This window comes from Polistes dominula, unplaced genomic scaffold (genome assembly GCF_049000335.1).
Source record: "Polistes dominula isolate Pdom_NZ unplaced genomic scaffold, Pdom_raw_medaka contig_32, whole genome shotgun sequence".
Classification (NCBI taxonomy): domain Eukaryota; kingdom Metazoa; phylum Arthropoda; class Insecta; order Hymenoptera; family Vespidae; genus Polistes; species Polistes dominula.
Window position 1 is genome coordinate 682001 of NW_028300880.1, and position 21381 is coordinate 703381.

Below are 21381 nucleotides of genomic sequence, written 5' to 3' on the forward strand. Positions count from 1 at the left end.
CATTCGCCATCCTCTTCTTCTTCTTCTTCTTTTGGTCGTTCTTTTCTCTTCTTTTTCTTTTAACCTCTTCTTCCGGTTCTTTTCGAAGTATTAAAAAAAAAAAAAAAAAAAGACACACAAGAGAAAAAGTTGAAGTTCATCGTGATGCAATTTTATGTATTCCTCCCGATGGTTTATTTTGACGAAAATGGTTCCAAAGTTTCGAAAGTTTTCAAAGAAGAGAGAGAGAAAGAAATAAAGAACAAGAAAAATAAAAAAATAAAGAAAAAGAACAACAACCGGTGAAATTTTATTACCCTTGATCGAATTATTTATGGTGTATTGTATGGATATACAGGGTGTCCGAAAAGGTCAATACCAAATTTATATTACATGTTAATGAGGTTAAGTAGGTCAACAAAGTTCGTATAAACTTTAAAGGTTTTCTTTTTAAGGAAGTGAATACAATTTTTATGGAAATTCAAATGAAATATGTGAACTTTGTATCGACAGTTAAGATTTTGAATAAATTTATAGGTTAGGAATATGGGTGTAAAATTAATAGATTTTAACAGAACGCCATTTTCTTTACAAAAGTATCATTTAAACAGAAAACTATTTTTGAAATTAGATTTTAAATTCATTTATAATTATTTTTACAAGAGTAGAAATATTTGAAAGAATTTGACATTGTTTATTATATTTATCAATGTAAGACATTTTAAACATTTGTTACAAATTAGAAAATGATTGATAAAAATTATTGAACGATTGTAACTGTTCAACTTTTTCGAACACAACCTTACGAGATCTTTCTTGATGTCAATTGGATTTGATTAACATGTAGTATAAGTTTGGTCCTGAACTTTTGGAACACCCTTTATATATGTGTATGTTGAGACATTCTTCATTCGTAACGATTTGTCCAGGAGCTTTCAGTTACGGCTATTCGAATTCTTATTTCTTGTGAGATGCATCGTTCCAACCAGTTGGGTATGTTTCTTTAATATGAGCTTCTTTTGATCATATAATTTATTGGATTTAATATGCTGTCTTGCGATTTTTTCAAAATGTTTTTAGATTAATTGTTGCTTACTATTTTAATAATTGAATTAAACATTTGTAAAGTTCTTTTTTCAAATGAATTGTTTTTAAAAATTATACTACGTGAAATTGTGATCATTCAATTGTTAAAATTAAAGGTAAGTAAGGAACCCGTAATTTAAGTTTTGATTATTTGTTGCTTAACATTTTGTTTCATTAAATTTATTATATTAATTATATATTTTTTTATTCAATAAATTTCGATTTTTTATCATTTACAGCTACACATTTTATGTATTAAATTTATTATATGTAATACAAATTTTTATTTATTGTTAAACATATACTGCAATACGTAATTGTATTATAAACAATCGAAATATGAAACCTTAAAACTAATCATACGTTAATGTTTAAATAATTATCAGAGTTAACTGTATTTTCAATACATTAATAAATTCAATTTGTTCATAAAAATACGAATAAATGTTTTACATATAAATTTGTTAGTAGATTTATCGTAGTATAAAAAAAAAAGTGATGAGAATATATAAACGATAGAAGTGAATGACATGAATGAAATGTCGATCAATGAGAAAAAAACATTGAGAGCCTTGAATACGTTTCTACATCGTTAACTATACTACTACTTGAGTTTTTTTGTTTTTTTTTTTGGCTAACCACTTGAGTTTTTGCTTTTACGGAGTAATCCATGCGCATCGTCGATTCTTGAAAGAGTTTTTTTGCACGAACTTTATCGTATAGAGTTGGCAGCTTGCCAAAAGAAACGAGCGTACTCCATTGAAGTGAGGTGTTTGACTTCGAAATATCTACTACGTTGAAAACGTATGTATTTATGAATGAAATAAATATTTCTGTAAGTTATATCTCAATTAATTTATATCTGAGTTAAATAAACATAAACTTATTAAGTAAATAATAATAATGATATTTTTAAAATAATAATTTACAGATTATATAATTCAAACATTTATAACTATTTCATCTCATAGTAAATACAGAACTATATATATATGTATTTATATAAAAATAAGATAAATGGAATTCGGGAAGTATCAATCGAAGATTCCCACGGTGTTGAGTCGATTAAATCAGAAAGATCTATAGGAATGATCGAGAAGGAGAAATAATCTCTTTAGAAGTCACCGACACGAATGATGCAGTTTAGATCGTTGGATTATTCCCAAGGGGAAAGTATAGTACGTGAATATAAAAGCGAAAATAAAGAAAGACAAAAAGAAAGAGAAAGACAACAAGATATCCAAACACTCACAGAGAAAATATATATCAATAAAATATTAATAAATAATAGAAAAAACTATATGAACTTATTGGATAATTTAATTTAATACATCTCAATTTAATTCTAAATTAATTATTATTATTTAAACAATTTTTACTTATCAAACCCAATTTTTTTCGGTACTGAAAAGGTTCCAAATTATTAATAAGGAACATTCTAATGTATTAGGTTAAGTGAAAAGTTTCGTTGCATTGTATTCCCGGTAGATGGCTTTGGGAATAACCTAACTTTAGTAATATTAATCAGATCTAGTAATATTTGGGTGAGTTTAAAAGCTGATATATCACTAGGTAACTAAAAACAACCGTTGCAATATTTGTTCGTTCATTCAAAGGTAATTTGAATGTTACTAAAAAAATTTCATAGGACTGAAAATTTTGATGTCAAAGATACAACTTGTTCTGCTCAACCAATTAGTGACAAAAATTGATCAAATTTAACGCATTAACAATGATGAAAATGATAAAGAATTAAACAAGTAGCAGCAAAACACTTTGAAATTCATTTGTAATGAACTAGATAAGAAATAAATACGAAAAAAAAAAAAAACATTTTACTCAATCGAATATTATCGAAGGTGTGACATGATTATTCACGTGAAAAGGAAATCCCGTAAAAGATCGCGTGGCACCTCGTAAATATGGTAATCCTAAAAGTATCAGGACAACTTGGTGGGTCGAGAACGATAACGACCATTATGTGAATGCTCGACGAAAAGGGAATTAGGGGAATCATTTGTTAAGCGAGCTGTCCGTCCCAGCTGATATAATCCCCCTACTTACACTCCCACCCAATACCACGACCACCCACCCCTTTCTCTCACCCTTACCTCATTCTTCCTTTAGTCCCCACGGATATGGTGGTATAGTGAGTTAAAAGTTAGGATCGGTTAACTCTTCTTTCCACTTATGGTCCACCTGAGATTTTTCAAGATCGTACCGCTCACGATAACCTTGAGATCTCTTTCTCCGTTTTATATTTCTTTTCCGTAAACCTGTTCCGTCTGAGAATCAATGAATCGAGAGAGTAGTCTACTATACGAAGAAGAAATTGATCGATCTGGATGAGAAAAAGTTTCAAGGGAATGAGAAGATACACTGTGTGTCGTTGATCGATACCTAACGGCTTGATGAGATTTAATCAATAAGAATATTTTTATTATCTATTATTAGAATTTGGTATATTAATTTAATTGAATTTATTTCAAAGTTATCAAATTTAAGAACAAATTTAATTCATTTCAATTTATAAACATACTTATAAATGTATATTAAATTAGAAAGTAATTTTGAGGTTATATTCGGTTGTCTTTATACTTTCATTTCCACGATTGCAAGTTTAATCAAGTACACAAGTTTTCGATAAATTCTTAGACTTATTTTTCTTAAATCAATTTTACAATTACAAATCAAATACAATAATTAATTACAAAATTAACCTAAAAAGAAAAAAAAAGATAAAAACCAATCTCAAATAAATCCATGACAAATTAATTCAATAAACATAAGAAAACTAAAAACAATGTTACAATTAAACTCTAACGAGAAAGTGTTTGAAAACTTTATTGAAATAATCAAAAGAAATGTTTTGAAGAGATCGTTAAAAGGATCATTTGGAAAGGCAAACAAAAAACCCATGCATAAATTGAGTATCCTGCAGTGAGATAATAACTTAATCATTGACAAACGTAAACCTTTTTCAAAAAAGGGAAGGCACAGGTTAAGAAAAAGAAAGAAAGAGAAAGAGAAAGAGAGAAAGATAAAGAAAGAAGAAAGAAGAAAGAAGAAAGAAGAAAGAAGAAGAAGAAATCTCAGTATCAAATCAGTAGGGACATTGCCCAGGTCAGGTTTTATTCCCACGAGAAGAAGAACGGTGACATTGGTTGGTCCTCTGGCATCTCACCTCCTCCCTTTGATCGAACCCATTCTTTCCCCTCCCTCTCTCGCCCGTTCATTTCCTCTACCTAAACTTTTCTTGCATCCTCCTTCTCCACCCCTTCGTCCCACCCCTTCGTTCTATCTCATTCTCTCTCAGCATGGGGGCTCAACAGTAAGAACAGCAAACGTTCGTTCGCGTTATGAATTACAGATTGGCGAATGCGTGAGAGTAGTGCGTATCCGTTCGAGCAAGAAGACACACCGCAGGGAAACGTTTCTCTGTGTATATATGTGTGCATATGTGCGCGTGTGTGTGTGTGTGTGTGTGTGTGTATGTTAGAGATGCCGCGATCATTCTAAGGTAAGATAAAAAAGGATAAAATGTTTAAGAAAGAATAAAGAGAAGAACGAAGGAAGCAGCAGGTTGCAGGTCGTCCCTTGAAGGGTGAAGGAACGACGCCAACGTGTATTCCTCCTTTCTCTTCTTCCTTCTTCTCTTACCAAGCAAAATATTTCTATATATGTATGTGAATATATGTGTGTAGTTGTGTTTATGCACGTATGAATGGTAAATATATGAATGTGTATGTAAGTAGTACGTAGATGTAAGTGGACAAGTATAGGGATGTGTAAGTATGTTTAAATATGTATACATATATTTGTACGTATACTGAGAATATATGTGTGTGTGTGTGTATGTGTGAGATCACGTTAGGAAGAGAGAAGCGTATCTGCACGCCGGGATACGTCACCCGATTAATTTGTTGTTAGCAAACAGGTTGGCAAACTGCGAGCGGATGCTGGGCTTGGGCAAATAAAGGAGCCTCCATTTATTAAGCCAGCAATAAAATAGCGCTCTCTGGTGCTCTTTCTCCATCTCTTTCTTTTTCTTTTTTTACTTTTTGTCTCTTTCTCTATCTATCTATCTTTCTCGGTTACTCGAATGGTTCTCTCTCACTCTTTGGTGTTGTCTCTTTTGCTCTTATCCGTGGGTGGAACACAGAGGAAGAAGGTAAAAGCGGAGCTCGTTCTCAACGAAGGAGGAAGGGCCATGGGATCGGGGACTGATTTATGCGAAAATCGGAAGACCCTTTCTCTCTCTCTCTCTCTCTCTCTTTCTATCTTTCTCTTTTTCTTTCCCTTTCTTTCTCATGTTGGCCTTTATCTTCCTCTACTTCTCTTTCTATTTCTCTTTAACTTTTTGTTTCTCATTTTCTTTTGATTTCTCTCTATCTCTCTCTTCCTCTCTCTTTCTCTTTTTCGCCCTTTCTATGTCGTTGATTCTGTCCTTCTTCTTCTTATTATTCTTCTTCTATTTCTTCGTCTTCTTCTTCTTCTTCTTCTGTTACTCTGGGTTGAATCCAAAGGAGCGTGCTTCACTGCGTGGAAGTAATGCCATGCTACATGGTGGACCGGGTTAATCCACCCCAAAGCGTCCCTTGAGATACCACAAGAGGAAATATCTCCTCGTTTGGTTGTTTGTGGAATTCTCTAAGAGGAAATTTGTTCATTCAAATCGATTCACGATCTATATACGATCACACTTCTTCTTATTATTATTATCCTTTCTCCAATCATACGTTTAAAATTATTTTGTTCAGAGTTATCATCTCTGTAATAAATTATGAGACTTACCAAAAATCTCTTTTAAAGAATACAATTAATTTTATCAATCGTACAAACTTTTAATTCATTTAAAAATTAATGAACTCTACTGTATCACAAACTTTGTAAAATAAAACAATAAATAAATTATTTCGAACAATTAGTGATTTTGTAAAACATTGTTATTATTGATTTTAGTTGTTTTTCATTTTAATGAAAAAAAAAAAAAAGTAAGACTGGATTAATTCGTGTTTTTTAGTCTTGTTTGTTATTTTTTAAATGAAATACATATTCATAACTTTTGGAAAATCCTCGGTGTACCACAAACCATCGATGTACACACGTAGTGCTTTTATAAATGGATTTATATGCCAGGATGCAAAAATTTTGGCTTGTACTCGTATAACACTGTAAACAGGTGTCCCATCTAACTTGATCACTACAAACATCTCCACTGTTTTTGATGACAAAGGGGGTAATATGCCTTAAGGCAATGTTACATCACTCAAAAGTTTCATGTAACACACACGTGACTCGTATAACATAAATTCATGTAACAAAAATTACGTGTAATAATGCATCAAATTTTCTTTATTAATTGGAACACAAATTCATTCTGATAATCGGTCTGATAAAATCAAACTCCTAATTATGTCATAAATTGATGAAAAGTTAAATAAGTTTTTTTATGGTGTCAACAATAAAATGAAGGATTAGATTAAAAAACAAAAATGTAATAAAAGAATAAGAAGAAGAAAAAGAAGAAGAAGGAGGTTGAGGAGGTTGAGTTAAGGGGGTGGATTAGCAATGAACGCAGTCGAGTGGCGAGTAAACGCTTCGGGCAAGCACGTATCCGCGTTAGAGGGACGATGGCACCATGGAAACGACATAGCCGAGGTCCCATGCTGCGTTAGGACGCATATATCCTCTGCTATCTAAATAATTATCGCGGCCATTACCATCACGTGGCGTTGTCCGGTGGAGTCAACGATGCAACGTAGAGAGAAAGAGAAAGACAACTCCTCTCCCCTTCCTCTATCACCCACACCATAATATGGGGCCAGGAATATCGTTCCTATGGCAAACCGCATCCTCCTATTTCGACACCTACTACTTTAAATCGAATATCCGATTTAGATAGAAATCGATCTATTAACGAATTTACATATCTCATATATCGAACTCAATTGATTTTCTGTTTTAGTTTTGAATTATTTTAAGATTTATTTTGATTAATAACTTAATTCAAATTGTTTGGCACAAATATTATTACTGATTGATTATTTTTAATATTAATATTATTTATTTGAAAATTGGTAAAATTTGATATAACAAATCATAAGAAGTTAGGTCCTTCATTAATCCTAGTTAAGTTGAATTAAGTTAGGTCCTAGAAAAATAATCTTGCATACATTAAATTGTATAAATAAAAGTAGGAACAACAAATATTGTATGATATCTTGAAATTGATGTAAGTACAATAAAACAAACATGAAGTCATAATAAACTAAAAATGATTTAACCAATCATAAGATGATTTATTAGGTTAAGTCTTAGAAAAGTGTTACGTACGTACCTACATTAGATTGTATAAATAAACGTAGGAACGATAAAATCGTGAAAGATATCTTAGAAAATGAATGTAAAGAGAATAAACGTAGAAAAATGAAGCCACCTTGATGTCCAAGAAATTCTTCAGCCCTCCACCACCCCTTCTATTCCCCTTATGTGCATCAGCGTGTGGCGTAACGGCGACATGGGTGCACGGTATGCGTATAGGACGCGTACGATAAGTATCGCGACACATGTCGGCATAAGTGCCACGATCAATAAACCCTCAAGAAGAGGTGCCTCATCTCGCGGCACGGTTGGAAGTCTCAAACATTGCTCAAGAGATTTGCCATTGGGAAGACCAAACTTTCAAGTTGTATCATTGTGTTTCTTGTTACAGTACAATGGCATAGAACAGTGGTAGCATGTCCTTTGGTTTATCGAATCACATCCTTTACATAGTCTTACCACACATTTTTGTGTGTATATTCATAATTTTACTGTTTCAAAGAAATAGAAAAGTTGTTAAATAGAAGAAACTCGTTTACGAGGCGCGTTTACGAGGCTCGTTTACGAGACTCTCTTACGAGGCCTAGTTAATAATACCCTACGGACTTTTCCGAAATACCCTACAGACTTTTCGCAAATCCCTACGGACTTTTCAGAAAAAACATCACTATTTTTCGGAAAAAACCTCACTACTTTTCGGAAATAGCCTCACTACTAGTTAGAAGGTTTCACTTCTAACACGTGTGATCTGCCCACATGATATTTTTTTATTTTTACTCCAATAAATCTAATTAGATTGGCAACTAAATTCCCGCTATTTTTTTTTTTTTAATTGACTGTGGCAGTCAAGAATTAATTAAAAAACCAAAAAACATTGTTAATATTACTACTACTATTATTATTACATAAATAATAGTTAAAAATGAAAGAATATTCATTTAATAGTTAAGTAACCTCGACCTAAGGTCGAATATTAAAATTTAGAATGAACAAAGACAGAGAAAGAAGAGGTTATGGGGGTGTAGTGGTGTGGGGTGAGGGGGGGAAAGAGGTGAAAAGGTTGAAGAGAAGAGCTCAAAGCCCGCGGCAAACATTTTAAAAGAAAGAACTTGCTTCTCGGAGTTAGAGGTAGCTCCTACAGGAGCAGAGTAGTAGTATCGAGGCAAGCTTCCCTTTCCCGGGCTCGAGGGTAAAGGCACCGCCAATTAGCTCGAAATAATGAACGCATTTCGGGTCTTTTGTTTTGCTTCCGTTCGCCGCCTAGCTAAAGCTAACGGAGAGAGAGTGCCCCGAGCGAGAGCGTGGCATCACAATGGAGGAGAGACTTCGTTTCAGAAATTTACCGCACGGGACGACCCAACGATGAGACGTTGGAGGAGGAACATTACTTGCTGAGACTACCTCCACTAATACCAATCTCTTTTCTCTACCATTTTTGTTTGTTTTTGGAATTTTTATTTTGATTCACCTTGTTTTTTACTATTTTCATAATTAATTATATATACTTTCATGTATAGAAAGTGTATATATGAAAAGATTGTATATAATATTAATTATAATGTTATGATATTTTTGGTTATTATTATATTTATTTTTTAATTGTTTAATTTAATATAATATAAAGAATATATAATTTAATATTTAAATTTAAAATTTGTAGTGTGTTTTTTACGTCAATAAATAATATGGTTCCATAATATAATTATAACCTTTTAAATATAAAAATTGTATATAATATAATTTAATTATATTGTTATATTTTTTATTTATTATTGCAAACATTATATTGCAATAAATAACATACTATTTTCATAATTAATTATATTCTTTTATATAATAAATAACTTTAGACAAATTTTTCTAAAACAAATCAACTATTAGTTACATCATTAATTCAATTAAAAACAAAACTCACTAATATTTTCAAAACAATTCAAACCGTGTGTACTTTCATTAAATCTTATGATTAATTTCTTAATTAAATAAAAATTATAATCAATCTTAAATAAAATGAAGAAAAAACTTGAACCGAAACATTTCCAATACGCTAAACCTTCAAGAAAAAAAGTTTACAGGAAAGGTAAAGGTCCAAAAGATAAGCGTAGGTAAAGCAATGCACACAACCATTCGACCAATGATCGCAGCACGAGGCACGAGGATAAGAAAAAGATGGGACGAGGCATCGAGTTCAGAGTATGGAATCTCTCCCTCTCTCTCTTTCTCTTTTTAAAGATTGAAAAGAAAGAAGAGAGGGAGGAGCACAGGGATAAGGGTAAGGGTAAGGGTAAGGGCAAGGACAAAAAGCAAACGGCGCGATCGAGTGAGAACGATTCAATCAGGAGCCACATAAATCTCCTCCCCGCGGACATCTCAGACCCAGTACCAACGGTTCTTTTATTTCTTTTTTTTTCTTTTTCCTTTTCTTTCGAATATATATATATACAGGTCGATTATAAATTAAGGACCGGTTGAATATCTTCTTTGTTAGAGGAATAATAAAAAAGACATTTTAGATGAGATCATTGAATTACAATAAATTTGTTTGTTTGATATAGCTCAGTAATCGAAATTTCACTCTATCCTGTATTTTAAAATCTTATTTCTAAAAAAAAAACAATAAAAAAATAAGCCAATATAAATTAATGCATAAACTTAAACTAAAATAGATCAATTGTATAAATTGAAATAAACTAATTAAGGGTTAATGGTAAATGTTGTGTATAGGGTTTTGAAATGTATAAATACGGTCCTGCCAATAACATTTTATCCTTCTCTATCTTCAGCTGGTTCTTCTCTTTCCTTTTCTCTATATTTAATCTTCTTTTCTTTTAATTCTTATTTGTTTGTTTTTTTGTTACTTTTATTATTTGGAGTTCTCTTTTCCGAGCGAAGACGCCGACGGCGAACAACATTTGTTTTGTTTCTCGTCCACCAAGCGAACCGACAAAAAGACATCGTTCGTCTCCGATCGGAACTCACTTTTCTTTCTTTCTTTTCTTTTCTTTTTCTTTTTCTTTTTCTTCTTCTCTACTAATATGATATTATTTTTTAATTTTTTTTTATTTTGTTTGTAAGTTCAAGAAATGTCGTGGAAGATGATACTGATAAATTTATTTTTCATTTTATAGAATTGACGACATATACACAACGATACAACTTTTTTTGAACACGTTACTTAGTAAAATTGTTTTATTACAGTTTTATTACATTTTGTTTACATTCATTAATTAATTAACTGTGATTGACAAGTATACTACTCGTCATCCGGAAAAAGTAACTACTATTTGCCATTTGTAATTGCAGTTTTTTGAAATATACAGTACATATGTATATATTCGTTAATTTCAAGATGTTTAAAATATTAGGAAACCCGGAAGAAATTAAACAAAACTCAAATATAGTTAATCATCATGAAAATACTGTATACAGTCTGTACAAAGTAGAATGTCATAAAACAACAGCTGATTACATTTTTAACTAATCATTTTTCTAACAAGTAAATCATTTCTCCAATAGATTAGATTACTGTTATATAATTTCCTGTATAACCATAAGATGTGACACATTGTGAAAGTTAAATGTAAAATATAATTCGTTTTAATTATTAAATAAAAGTGTGCACACAAAAAAATAATACAAAATACAGTAATGAAATACTCAAAAAATACACCATGTTTTCTTTCTTTATTTTTTGTTTTGTTTTTGAAATTAATAGTTACAGGTAAATTTACATAATATTACGTTGTAAATTAAGTTGTGAACATCATAAAAGCTTAAGTAAAATACAAAATAAAATAAATTCACTCTACTAAATCATGTTATATCTAAAACATAACTAAAACCATGAGAACAAACTTTTAGTACATACCGAAAACGTGTTAACACCAATTTCTTGCATCCCCATTGATCAAAAGATTTCTCTTTAAATCATCTTATAATTGAGTAAACAAATGTCGACCGTGATAAATCCTCATCTGTACCTTTCTCAGCATGAATCAAGAAGAAGGATGATCAATGTGATTATATTAAATTCATACGACCACAGGCGTTCATAAAAATTCAACAAAAACCTTCCCTCCAAATACCAATCTTTATCATCTTTATCAAAAGTTTCACAAAAAATTATCAACTACTTACCATTACCGTTCAAATAATCGATTTCAGAATATTTTAATGAAAATTCTATATATTCAATGTAATGACTATTTTTACATCAACCTAACCTCATCAAAATTGAACAAGTAATCATAACAGTAGACAACAATGAGTCAAAAAATTAACTTGCTGAATTTTGTTGTCTTAGTCCAGTAACTCTAATACAATTAATAAATATTATTCAATTATATTACTCCTTACAAATAATTTAATTTATTATTTAAAACAATATAACATCAAATTAATAGTATTGTAAAAATTCTAATTCCTCTGTTAAATATCAGATATATTTTTTGATGAATTACGATAACAAATCAAAAAATAAATGATAATAAAAATTAAATCAAATAATTGTTAGAAAGATAACATTTTACTCTCTCGTATTTCAATTTGGGTAATTAGAAAATCTGTAGTTAGAAAGAAGAGTGGGATAGAAAGGAGTTGATGTGTTGGGACGAGTCAGAGTAAAGTGGAAAGGCCGATTAGCGAGACTTGCTGTCAAAACATCCACTCTCGTCCTGAAACATTATCCCTCCTCTTTCCCTCTCTCTCTTTCACTCTTTCACTCTGTCCTCGAGCCCTCGTTGATGCACATGAAGAGTGCATACGTGCACTCTCGGCAGTCCATCACTTTCATGACAACAGAATGAGACTGAGAGAGATAGATAGTGAGGACTAGAACGAATAAGAGGTAAAATGAGAGGGCAAAGAGAAAAAGAGAGAGAGAGAGAGAGAGAGAGAGAAAGAGAGGGAGAGAGAGAAATAGAAAACATAGTCGAGCAGGCACACATAATATATCGGTTTAAAAGTACCATTTATTTAAACGGCGTTTATGCCAGGCGTCCCACCACGAGACTAAAAACACGGGCCGCAAGAGCTGGAAATAATAATGGGGTTAGCAGAGTCCTTTCGAGAGAGAGAGAGAGAGAGAAAGAAAGAGAGGCGGTCCGCTCAAACGAAGATGAAAAGAGAGAGAGAGAGAGAGAGAGAGAGAGAGATTGAAAGATTGAGAGAGCAACAGAGAGAAAGAGAAGATCGCGTCCCGTACGAGAGTGGCACGCGGATGCAATTGAATCAATCATTCCCGAAAAAGGGGGGCCCTTCTTTCCTTCCTTTGCCTGCTGACTCTTCCACCTCGAGAGATCGGAATGAATTACGGACGTGAAAGCGCCGTTAAGTGGAGGAACGACACTTTCAACGAACCACGGTGGTCTTTGTTTTCTAAAACTTCTTTTTTTCTTTTTTTTTTTTTTGAGGGAGGGCATTGGAGTTCAGTTTTTACTAATTTTTTTGTTTTGTTTTTTTGTTTTGTTTCGGCACGTTCCCATTGTAATTTTTCATCCTTCATTTAACTTCAACGACAATTTAACATGCACGGGACTCGTATATATTTGAATACTTTGGTATGATTTATTGTTGTTTTGTTTGTTAAATAATTATTTTAGTTATTGTTTCAATTTATTGATATTGATTGATATATTTATTTGAACAATTTAACCTTTTTGTTGTATTTTATTTGACCTTAGATGTAATTTTGATTTCGATGTAAATGATCGGTCGCCATTTTGTAGAGTTACAGTGCCAACATTTGAGGTTATGATACATTTGACAATTAGTCAAAAAACAAACTATTAGCAAGCAAAACTCGCATATTCCCCCCCCCCACGGGGGTTACCGGTGACCCCCTGTTATAAGATTTCGTTACACATGAGCATAAACTTTAACTTAACCTAAAAAATTCGTGTTGAAATCACAAATGTGAGCAATATAAAATTACTATAGCATTCAATGTATTAATAAATAACTTATTGTTAAAAATAATACCTGAAATAATTAATTTACAAACAAATATGAAAGTAAAAAATAATTATGCTGAAGTATCAGAATATTTTTGGGAGCAACTGTATGTTTTAATAAAATCTTCAATCTTTTTTAGAATGAAATAACAAAAAAAGGGAAAGATAAATCACAAACGAGACATAGATACTCTTCAACTAATCCGATTAATAGTCAAAAGAAAATATCTTCATGCAACTAACTTAATTCGTAACATATTATAACGTTCTCCTCAAACGAAACAGAATAACGAATTCAATATTTACGTAAAATTACGAGAGACTAAAACGAATACGAAACCGTCTACTGTTCATTCGTAGTGTCTCGTTATAAATTGTCATTTAATTAAATCCCCATGGCGAGTCGAGGAGTACTGTATAACAAAACGTTAACTTTACACAAATACGGAAATATAACTTCACGTTTAATCTAAACGTAACGATAATTCTTCAAATCCAATAATCCTTGTTATTTCGAAAAAGATTAGACGAGATTCAAAGTTATGTTTCTTTTCGTTTACGAGATTAAAACAAAATGGCGACACATATTCGTTCTCAACGGTTTTGTCAAATTTATGTGATTAGTTGTACGATGGTCGATAAACGTACATCATCAATCCGATGCTCGTAAGATAAATTTAAAACAAATGTTAAAAAAAAAAAAAAAAAAAAAAGATAAAAAAGAAGAAAATCTACGAAATATCATAAGTTGAAAAGATAAATGAATAGTTCAAATATTTTTACGTGACAAAAGTTCGAAAACAATTCAATAAATTGTCTCAAATCCATCCTGTCTAAAAATAAAAATTATTCGAAAAATCCGTCCGATTATTCTTCGAACGAAGCTTAACAAAGTGTGAACATCATGCGTTGAGGGTGTGTATTTAGAATTCTAAGACGACATTACTGAGGAAAACGAAAAGGCGTTGAGAGGATTACGATTTTACTTTGCGAGCCACAACGATGACGATACGATTCTAAGAAAATGCGAGACAACTAAAACGAATAGGACAAACAAATCAAATAGAAACAAAACAAAAAGAAAGAAAGAGAGACAGTGAAAAAGAGAAAGAATAAATTAAAAATTAAAAAGAAAATTAAAAATTCAGTGTCACATTGCTGGTTTCCAATGAACTTCGAAACTACTGAACACCAATCTTAATGATATTTTTTATTTATTTTGTGTTATTTTTTTCAAGTGAGTATATACGATAGTTTTAATTGCTATTATTTTTATTTTTTTATTGCTAATTTAATGATTTATTATTTAAAGGTTATCTTGGTCTCTAGGTACTGTAAGATTTCAATAGATGGCGATGTATTACAATTCAATTAACATTCGACGTAACCTTACTTTTTATATTTTTTCGTGTGTGTATTATCGTTTTATGTATTCCATTCTAATTGTGTGTTTTTATAATTTACTAAATAGTTTAAAATTATATTAAATCAACATTTTATAATAATTCATTAAAAAAAAAAAAAAAGAAATAATTACAGATAGTTTTCGTGCAACACGGCATCCTTATAATACGGTTTCACTATAACACAATTCATAAAAATTGAAGGAATCCTCCTAAAACAAAAGAAAACAAAACACGATTTTGTTTTAATACGATCAGAAAATTGCGACAAAACTTTTGTACAATACAGTACTTTTACAGCACTGTATAAAAAAAAAAACATCATTTTTACTTAGAACAATTAAAAATTAAATTACTTTAAAATATAATATAATAAAAGAAAGATAAAAAAATGAGTGTGAAAAAGAAAGATAGCTAAACAATGAAAAGATCGGCCAATGATCCCGCGCATGACGTATTTTAAGTATATAAATAACTGAAAAATCACGCTAAATTATTGGCCAACCTTAGAGAAAAGAATAAAAGGTATGAGATCAACAACAACAAAAAAACAAAAGCAGAGAGAACATGTGAGTGAGAGAGAAAGAAAGTGAAGAGACGAAAGATATACGAAACAAGGAAGAAGAGTCATCGTCAGAAAAGAGGATGAGGATTGGGTCTTACAGAAGAATGTTGAGCCCGGAACAGCTCGGAGACATGCGGAGACACGTGTAGGTTGTAAGCAAAATATATAAGAGATAGAGCTAAAAGCACGTTAGTATTTATCTTCAACCCCTTTCCCCACAACCCTTCTTCATCCACTTCTCATCCTCCTCTCATCAGTCTTTCCTTTACCATCCTTCTGTTTCTCTACTCCACCACCTAGATTTGCTACCAAATCTCAGCGAGTTCTTTTCTCCTCTTCCTCTTCTTCTTCTTCTTCTTAACCAATGATAGATCTCTCTTCTTTCATTCCTCGAAGTAACGAATTTCGGTAAGGTTTTCCAGCTGCGCGATTCTCGTCAACGTGACGGGCCACCCTTGAATCCGATCTCCCTATCTTCATCTCTCTCTCTCTCTTTTTTTATTCCCCTCCCCCATCTATACCCACCCTCTTTTAATTCACTCTCTCTCTCTCTCTCTCGTTCTCTTTTCTTCAATCTCTATCTATCTTTTTCTTTTAGCAAAGACTCGGCGCATTCTACGCAAAAAAAGATCGCTCCCTCTTGTACATAATGGCCCCCAAGTTGACTCCATGGGGAGCGTTTTTTCGTTCAAGAAGGAAGAGTAGGAGTAAGAGGAAGAAGAGGAAGAGGAGTAGGAGGAGAATGGGGGGAGTCCACTACCTCAAGCTTTCCGCCTACGAACGAGATTCCAACCTCGGTAAAACTAAGTTAGAAAGAGAGGGACCGATTGCATGCATGGCTTTGTCTCGCGATGCCACTTCGTAAAAGAGAAATTGGCTCGGGGATCCCTTCCCCTTGCCCTCTTCCTCATCTTTCTTCCTCTTCTTTCTTTCTTCTTCCTCTCATCCTCATCCTACGAGTTCGAAAAAAAGGGACTCGACGATGCACAGTGACTCTTCTTACCTTCCTTCCTTCCTTCCTTATTTTCTTGTTTCTACTTTGGTTGATCCTATCGCACGCCACGCTCCTACTACTACTACTACTACTACTACTTCATGGTATATTTCTTTCCTCAACGAATGAGAGAAGTGGTGGTAAGCGCGAGAGGAACGTGCCTCTCTTCTTATTTAGAGAAAACAGAGCTGTCTCTTGAGAACTTGCTCTTGGTCAGCACCCCCCCACCTCCTCGTGTGTCATGGGAGATTCCAAACTACGATTCTACAGCTTGGGATACTCTTGTGGATTCTATAAATTGGACGACACGTTCGATTCTCCTGTTGTTGTTACTGTTACTGTTGTTGTTAATGTTGTTGATGTTGTTGGGTTTCTGTTATTTCTTCTTGATCTGGTTCTTTTTTTAGTCTTGAGTTTGGTCTTGGTTTTATTGATGGTCGGGTTGACTATTTGTAGATGGTGGGTCAATGTATGGACTAGGATGTTGAGTGATTTTGTTTGTTTGTTTTTTTCTTATGTTAAATTTATTTTATTTTCATTACTATTCATACTTTATAGGTTAGGAATACTTTGCATTTGTATATTTTTTAGAAAATTATAGTTAAAATGAATATTATATACATTTAATACTACTATAGAAAACTATTAGAAAGTATGTAAACCAGCATTTTCATCAAAAAGAATAAACTGATGATGAGATACAAACTATAAGAAAGTTAATTTGACGTATACAGCATATTGACTGACTGTAGTCAATCATTACAGTGTATTGACATTTAATACTGTCTCTTTCTCATACTAAATTATAGTATTCATGTACCAATAATAAATTCCTTTCAACTAAACAATTTTAATACCCAAGAAATCAAGTATATGCATATATTCTTTACCAAGAAGAAATAATCCTCAAGAGTTTCACCAATAATAATCCTCTTTGTTAGAAAATAAAGTCAATAATAACTCCAGGTATAAGTATATATTATTAAATAAAATCTAAATAAATATCTTCTACTTAAAATTCTTTCCTCAATAATACCATTTAACAATAAGAACAATAAGATTAAATCTTCAGAATAATAAAAGAATAAGGAGGGAAAGATAAACTCAATAGGATTGAGTCTTTGATCAATTGAAAGAAAAACTTTGAGAAGCAGTGCAAAGACCTCAAGTAAAGTAGCCACGTGCTTTCCACACGATGTTCATTCGAATCGTTTGGCGAATCACGAATGAGCACACAGTTGGAAAGGAGCAACGACACGAAAGGAAGACGTCTGGAGGCCGTCGAAGCGCGGAATCGCTAATTGGCCAGTGCTGGCTGCCGTTCTCTACGAGGAGATAGATACCCAGACGGAGTATGCCGTCATCCATCCGACGACGTTTTTGTCTCTGCCACTTTGCAGCAGCAGCAGCCAGCAGGGTGGTATTATACAGTGAAAGAGAAAACGAAACGTCAACCAAGACGACGACAACGACAACGAAGAAGACGACAACGAACGAATGAACTAACGAACGAAGAAAAGGTCCAGGGTTGTTCATCACTGAGCGAATTGTCGGTGTACCGGTCATAGCGTGAATCCCAATCGTTCCATCACTGCTAAAAGCTTAAGATGTTCCTCTCACCTCTTTTGGGTTAACCTTTCTCTCTCTCTCTCTTGCTCTATCTTTTTTTTTTTCTTTCATTTAATTTATTCATTGTTCTTTTTGCTTGCTTGTCTTGAATTCAAGTAATTTTTTGCTTTTAATTCCAGTAATGGTAATATCTCTGTTTCAAACACTTTTCTAATTGTTAATAAAAATGTGTGGTATATATATATTTTTGTTTTTCATGGTTTTATGAACAAAAGTGTTTGGGATTGAGTTGCATTGTTTGAAGTGTTACACAAAGTAAAATACATTTTTGTGCATATGTACAAGAGTGAGTTATTTCAGTATTATATGTGATACTAATTTTAAGTTGTATTGTTTGAAAGAATAGTATTCATTTGCATCTCAATTTTGTTATTGTAATTTTATAGCAGAGCTACGTTACTGTGAAAGATTGAAATTACAGTATGCCAAGATTCACATGGTAGCTTGGTGTAAAATCCGAAATGTTAATGTATAAAAATAAACTCAAATATTCGGTCTTCCACCGACGTATTTGGCATGTGTTGACAAGCGACCATGTGAATCTTGTAACATTCTCCAATTTCAATCTTGTACGGTAACATATATATAGGGTGAGTCATTTAATTAGAATTATCAAAATATTTTTGTAATACTTGGTTTTATAAATAAAAATATTTAAAAACTAAATTATACTGTTACACTTAAATTTTTTTCTAAACAAGCAGTATACATGCATGATTTGGATGAGTTCATCATTATATTTTATTAGATCATTGAGTATAAAAAAAAAAAACTAATTTCAAAGAGAAAATAATCAGAATAATTATTTTAAATGAAACCAGAATATTGAAAGCTTTAACAACCCAAGTTTTATATCTTATCTGAATTAAGTATGTTCATTCGTATAAATGTCATTTATGCAATGAGTATTGAAAGGAAAAAATTATTGACAAAATTATAACATTAATTAAACATTATAGTATTGAAGAACTAATGAGGAAAGATAAAAATAATTCAATCGTTTTGTGGGTGTCTGTGTGAAATAACGAATGACGATGATATTATTTCATCATGAGATTCTTAAAACAAGTGATAATACAAATGTCAGTATAAATGAAGACACGACAGGATACAGTCAAATTCCAACAGATAGTGAATCTTAAAGTGAACATTGAGTATTACCTTGGAATGAACAAAACATCAAAATAAAATAGATCAAATGTTTTACAAATGTTCAGTTCAGACAGAATTTACAATTCGACAAACATCTAAGAACTAATTTTGTATATTGCACTTTCTTTACTATTAAATATTGTATACGTTTTTTTAATTATAAACAATTGAGATGAAACAAAAATTGTTTAATTTTCAATTAATATATAACCTAATCAAGAATTATAATTCTTTCAGACCATACGAAAAAAAAAACAAAAAAAAAACAATTATCGAAACTAATTTATTTTCCAATTAAGTCAATTAATTTAACACTCCGACATATTTTTTTTTTTTTGTATAAAATCATAAATATCCCAAATATTTAGGATGCTCCGATTAAAATACTCACCATTCTACATACGGAGAATATAAATGTGTGCATGTGTGCTTAATTTTGAACAGATAAATGTGTGTGAAAAAAAGAGAGAGAAAGAGAGATAGAAGTAAAAGACAGGGTGGTTAATGGCTACGATTACTCAGCGGATCGAATGGGCCACGGCCTCGTGCCCGACGTCATCCGTAACGAAATACCAAAATAACGTCACCAATAAATATACCAAGCGTGGTTGTAACTCGGTAAGAGGGTACGTAGGATCTTCTCTCTTCTGTTTTATTATTTTTGTTTTTTGTTCTTCTTATTTTTCTTCTTCATCTTATTTTGTCATCTCTTTCACTCATACGTACATTGCGCTGCTTCCGTGGATGATCCTCCTCGTTCGAATCGTCTGACGAACGACTCCAGAATTAACCGAATCGTTGCTGCCCAACTACGACACAACAACGTTTTCTCCTGATCTTTTATTTCGAATTACTTTGATATAGAATAATTTATAAATGGTTGTTTGTCTCCGTTTCATTTGTTGTTTTGTTTTGTTTTTATTTTTTGTTTTTGTTTCTGTAATTTATCGTTGACAAATGGCTGACTGTTGGAATAATTTGATGATAAACCTAATTTTGATTAAATGTTAATGAACTATTTGAATATGAAACTTGTCTAACGATTGCAATAATTTGCCTGTCAATGTGTTTATTAACTATTTTGATGAAATAAAGGGGAAAAAGAAGGGATAAAAATTTCGTTACAATTAAGATATCATTTAGTTAAGTTAATTAATGATTTTGTAAAATTGATAGTATTTTTATAAATTAATATATTTTTATCTAAACAAAAAAAGATTTAATTGTAAAAAAAATTTTGATTAACACTTTAATGGCCGCTCACACAACACGTGTGTGATAGCCGGAACATATTGGCTGTTATTTTATTTATTATTTCAAATTATATTATATATCAAATGAAATTTGTTGTTTAATTGTTGTTCTTTGTTTTATGTTAATTTTTTTTTGTAAATGACAATAAAGTTATTTTTAAATTAATTATTGAAAAAATATTACTAGGCCTCTAACGATGTTTGGGCTGCGTATACGTGCGGCCATTAAAGTGTTAAAAACAATTTTGCATACACGAAATTTTTGTTACATATATATTTATATTTGATATTGTAAGATAATTTAATTGTATGAGAAAATGATGTATTGATGTATCCATTGTAATAGTCGAAACGCAACAGTTAGTCCCATTATGGAGTTTATACGATATTCGAATAGCCAGGAAGAGAAAGAGAAGGAGGTAGAGGAGAAGAGAACGATGGGACTCCGATGAACATAAATTACCGAGACGCGGCTTCTCTCTCTCACTCTCTCTCTCTCACTCTCTCTCTCTCTCTCTCTCTCTCTCTCAGTCGAGGGGAAGTGAGTTATTTGCGTGTGACTGATGGACGTGCCAGCTGAGGAAAGCGATTGGGTAAACAGCCGTGTGTGCGTGAGTGCGCACGCGTATACGACACCATCATCCCCTATCCTTTTTTTTTTTCGTCTTATCTCACTGGTAGATGATAATCGTTCAACAACCAACTAGCCTAATAGTTTGTTTCTTTTATTTTACTTTGTGTTTTTGTCTTTTTTTTTTTTGTTTTTTTTTTTTTTACAAATTATTATAATAGGGATGTAAATTATTATTCGAGATTTGATTTAATTTGTATTTTGTTTCTTGTAGAAAAAATATGAAATTTTGAAAGAAAAAACTAATTTATACAAACTGTTGCTATATATTTTTGTGTGTGTGTATATTTATTAATAATTATATATAATATATTGAATTAAGTATATATATATATATAGAAAATAATTTTTATATAAAATTATTATATAAATTATATTATAATTAGAATTTATATAATTATTATCATAAATATT

General features: G+C 31.7%; 1 protein-coding gene across 3 annotated transcripts in view; it reads right to left on the reverse strand.

Moving 5' to 3' along the window:
• Positions 1–21381, reverse strand: part of LOC107069799 (sosondowah) — a 120696-nt gene that overhangs the window by 20631 nt on the left and 78684 nt on the right. The window contains exon 7 of one of the 3 annotated variants that reach the window (XM_089176299.1): positions 14890–14955. The exons of the other annotated variants lie outside the window; for them this stretch is intronic. Coding sequence (XP_089032425.1) covers positions 14905–14955 — 51 coding nt within the window. The 3' untranslated portion in view covers positions 14890–14904. Of the gene's footprint in view, positions 1–14889; positions 14956–21381 lie in introns of those variants that run through there. 3 annotated transcript variants of the gene reach the window in all.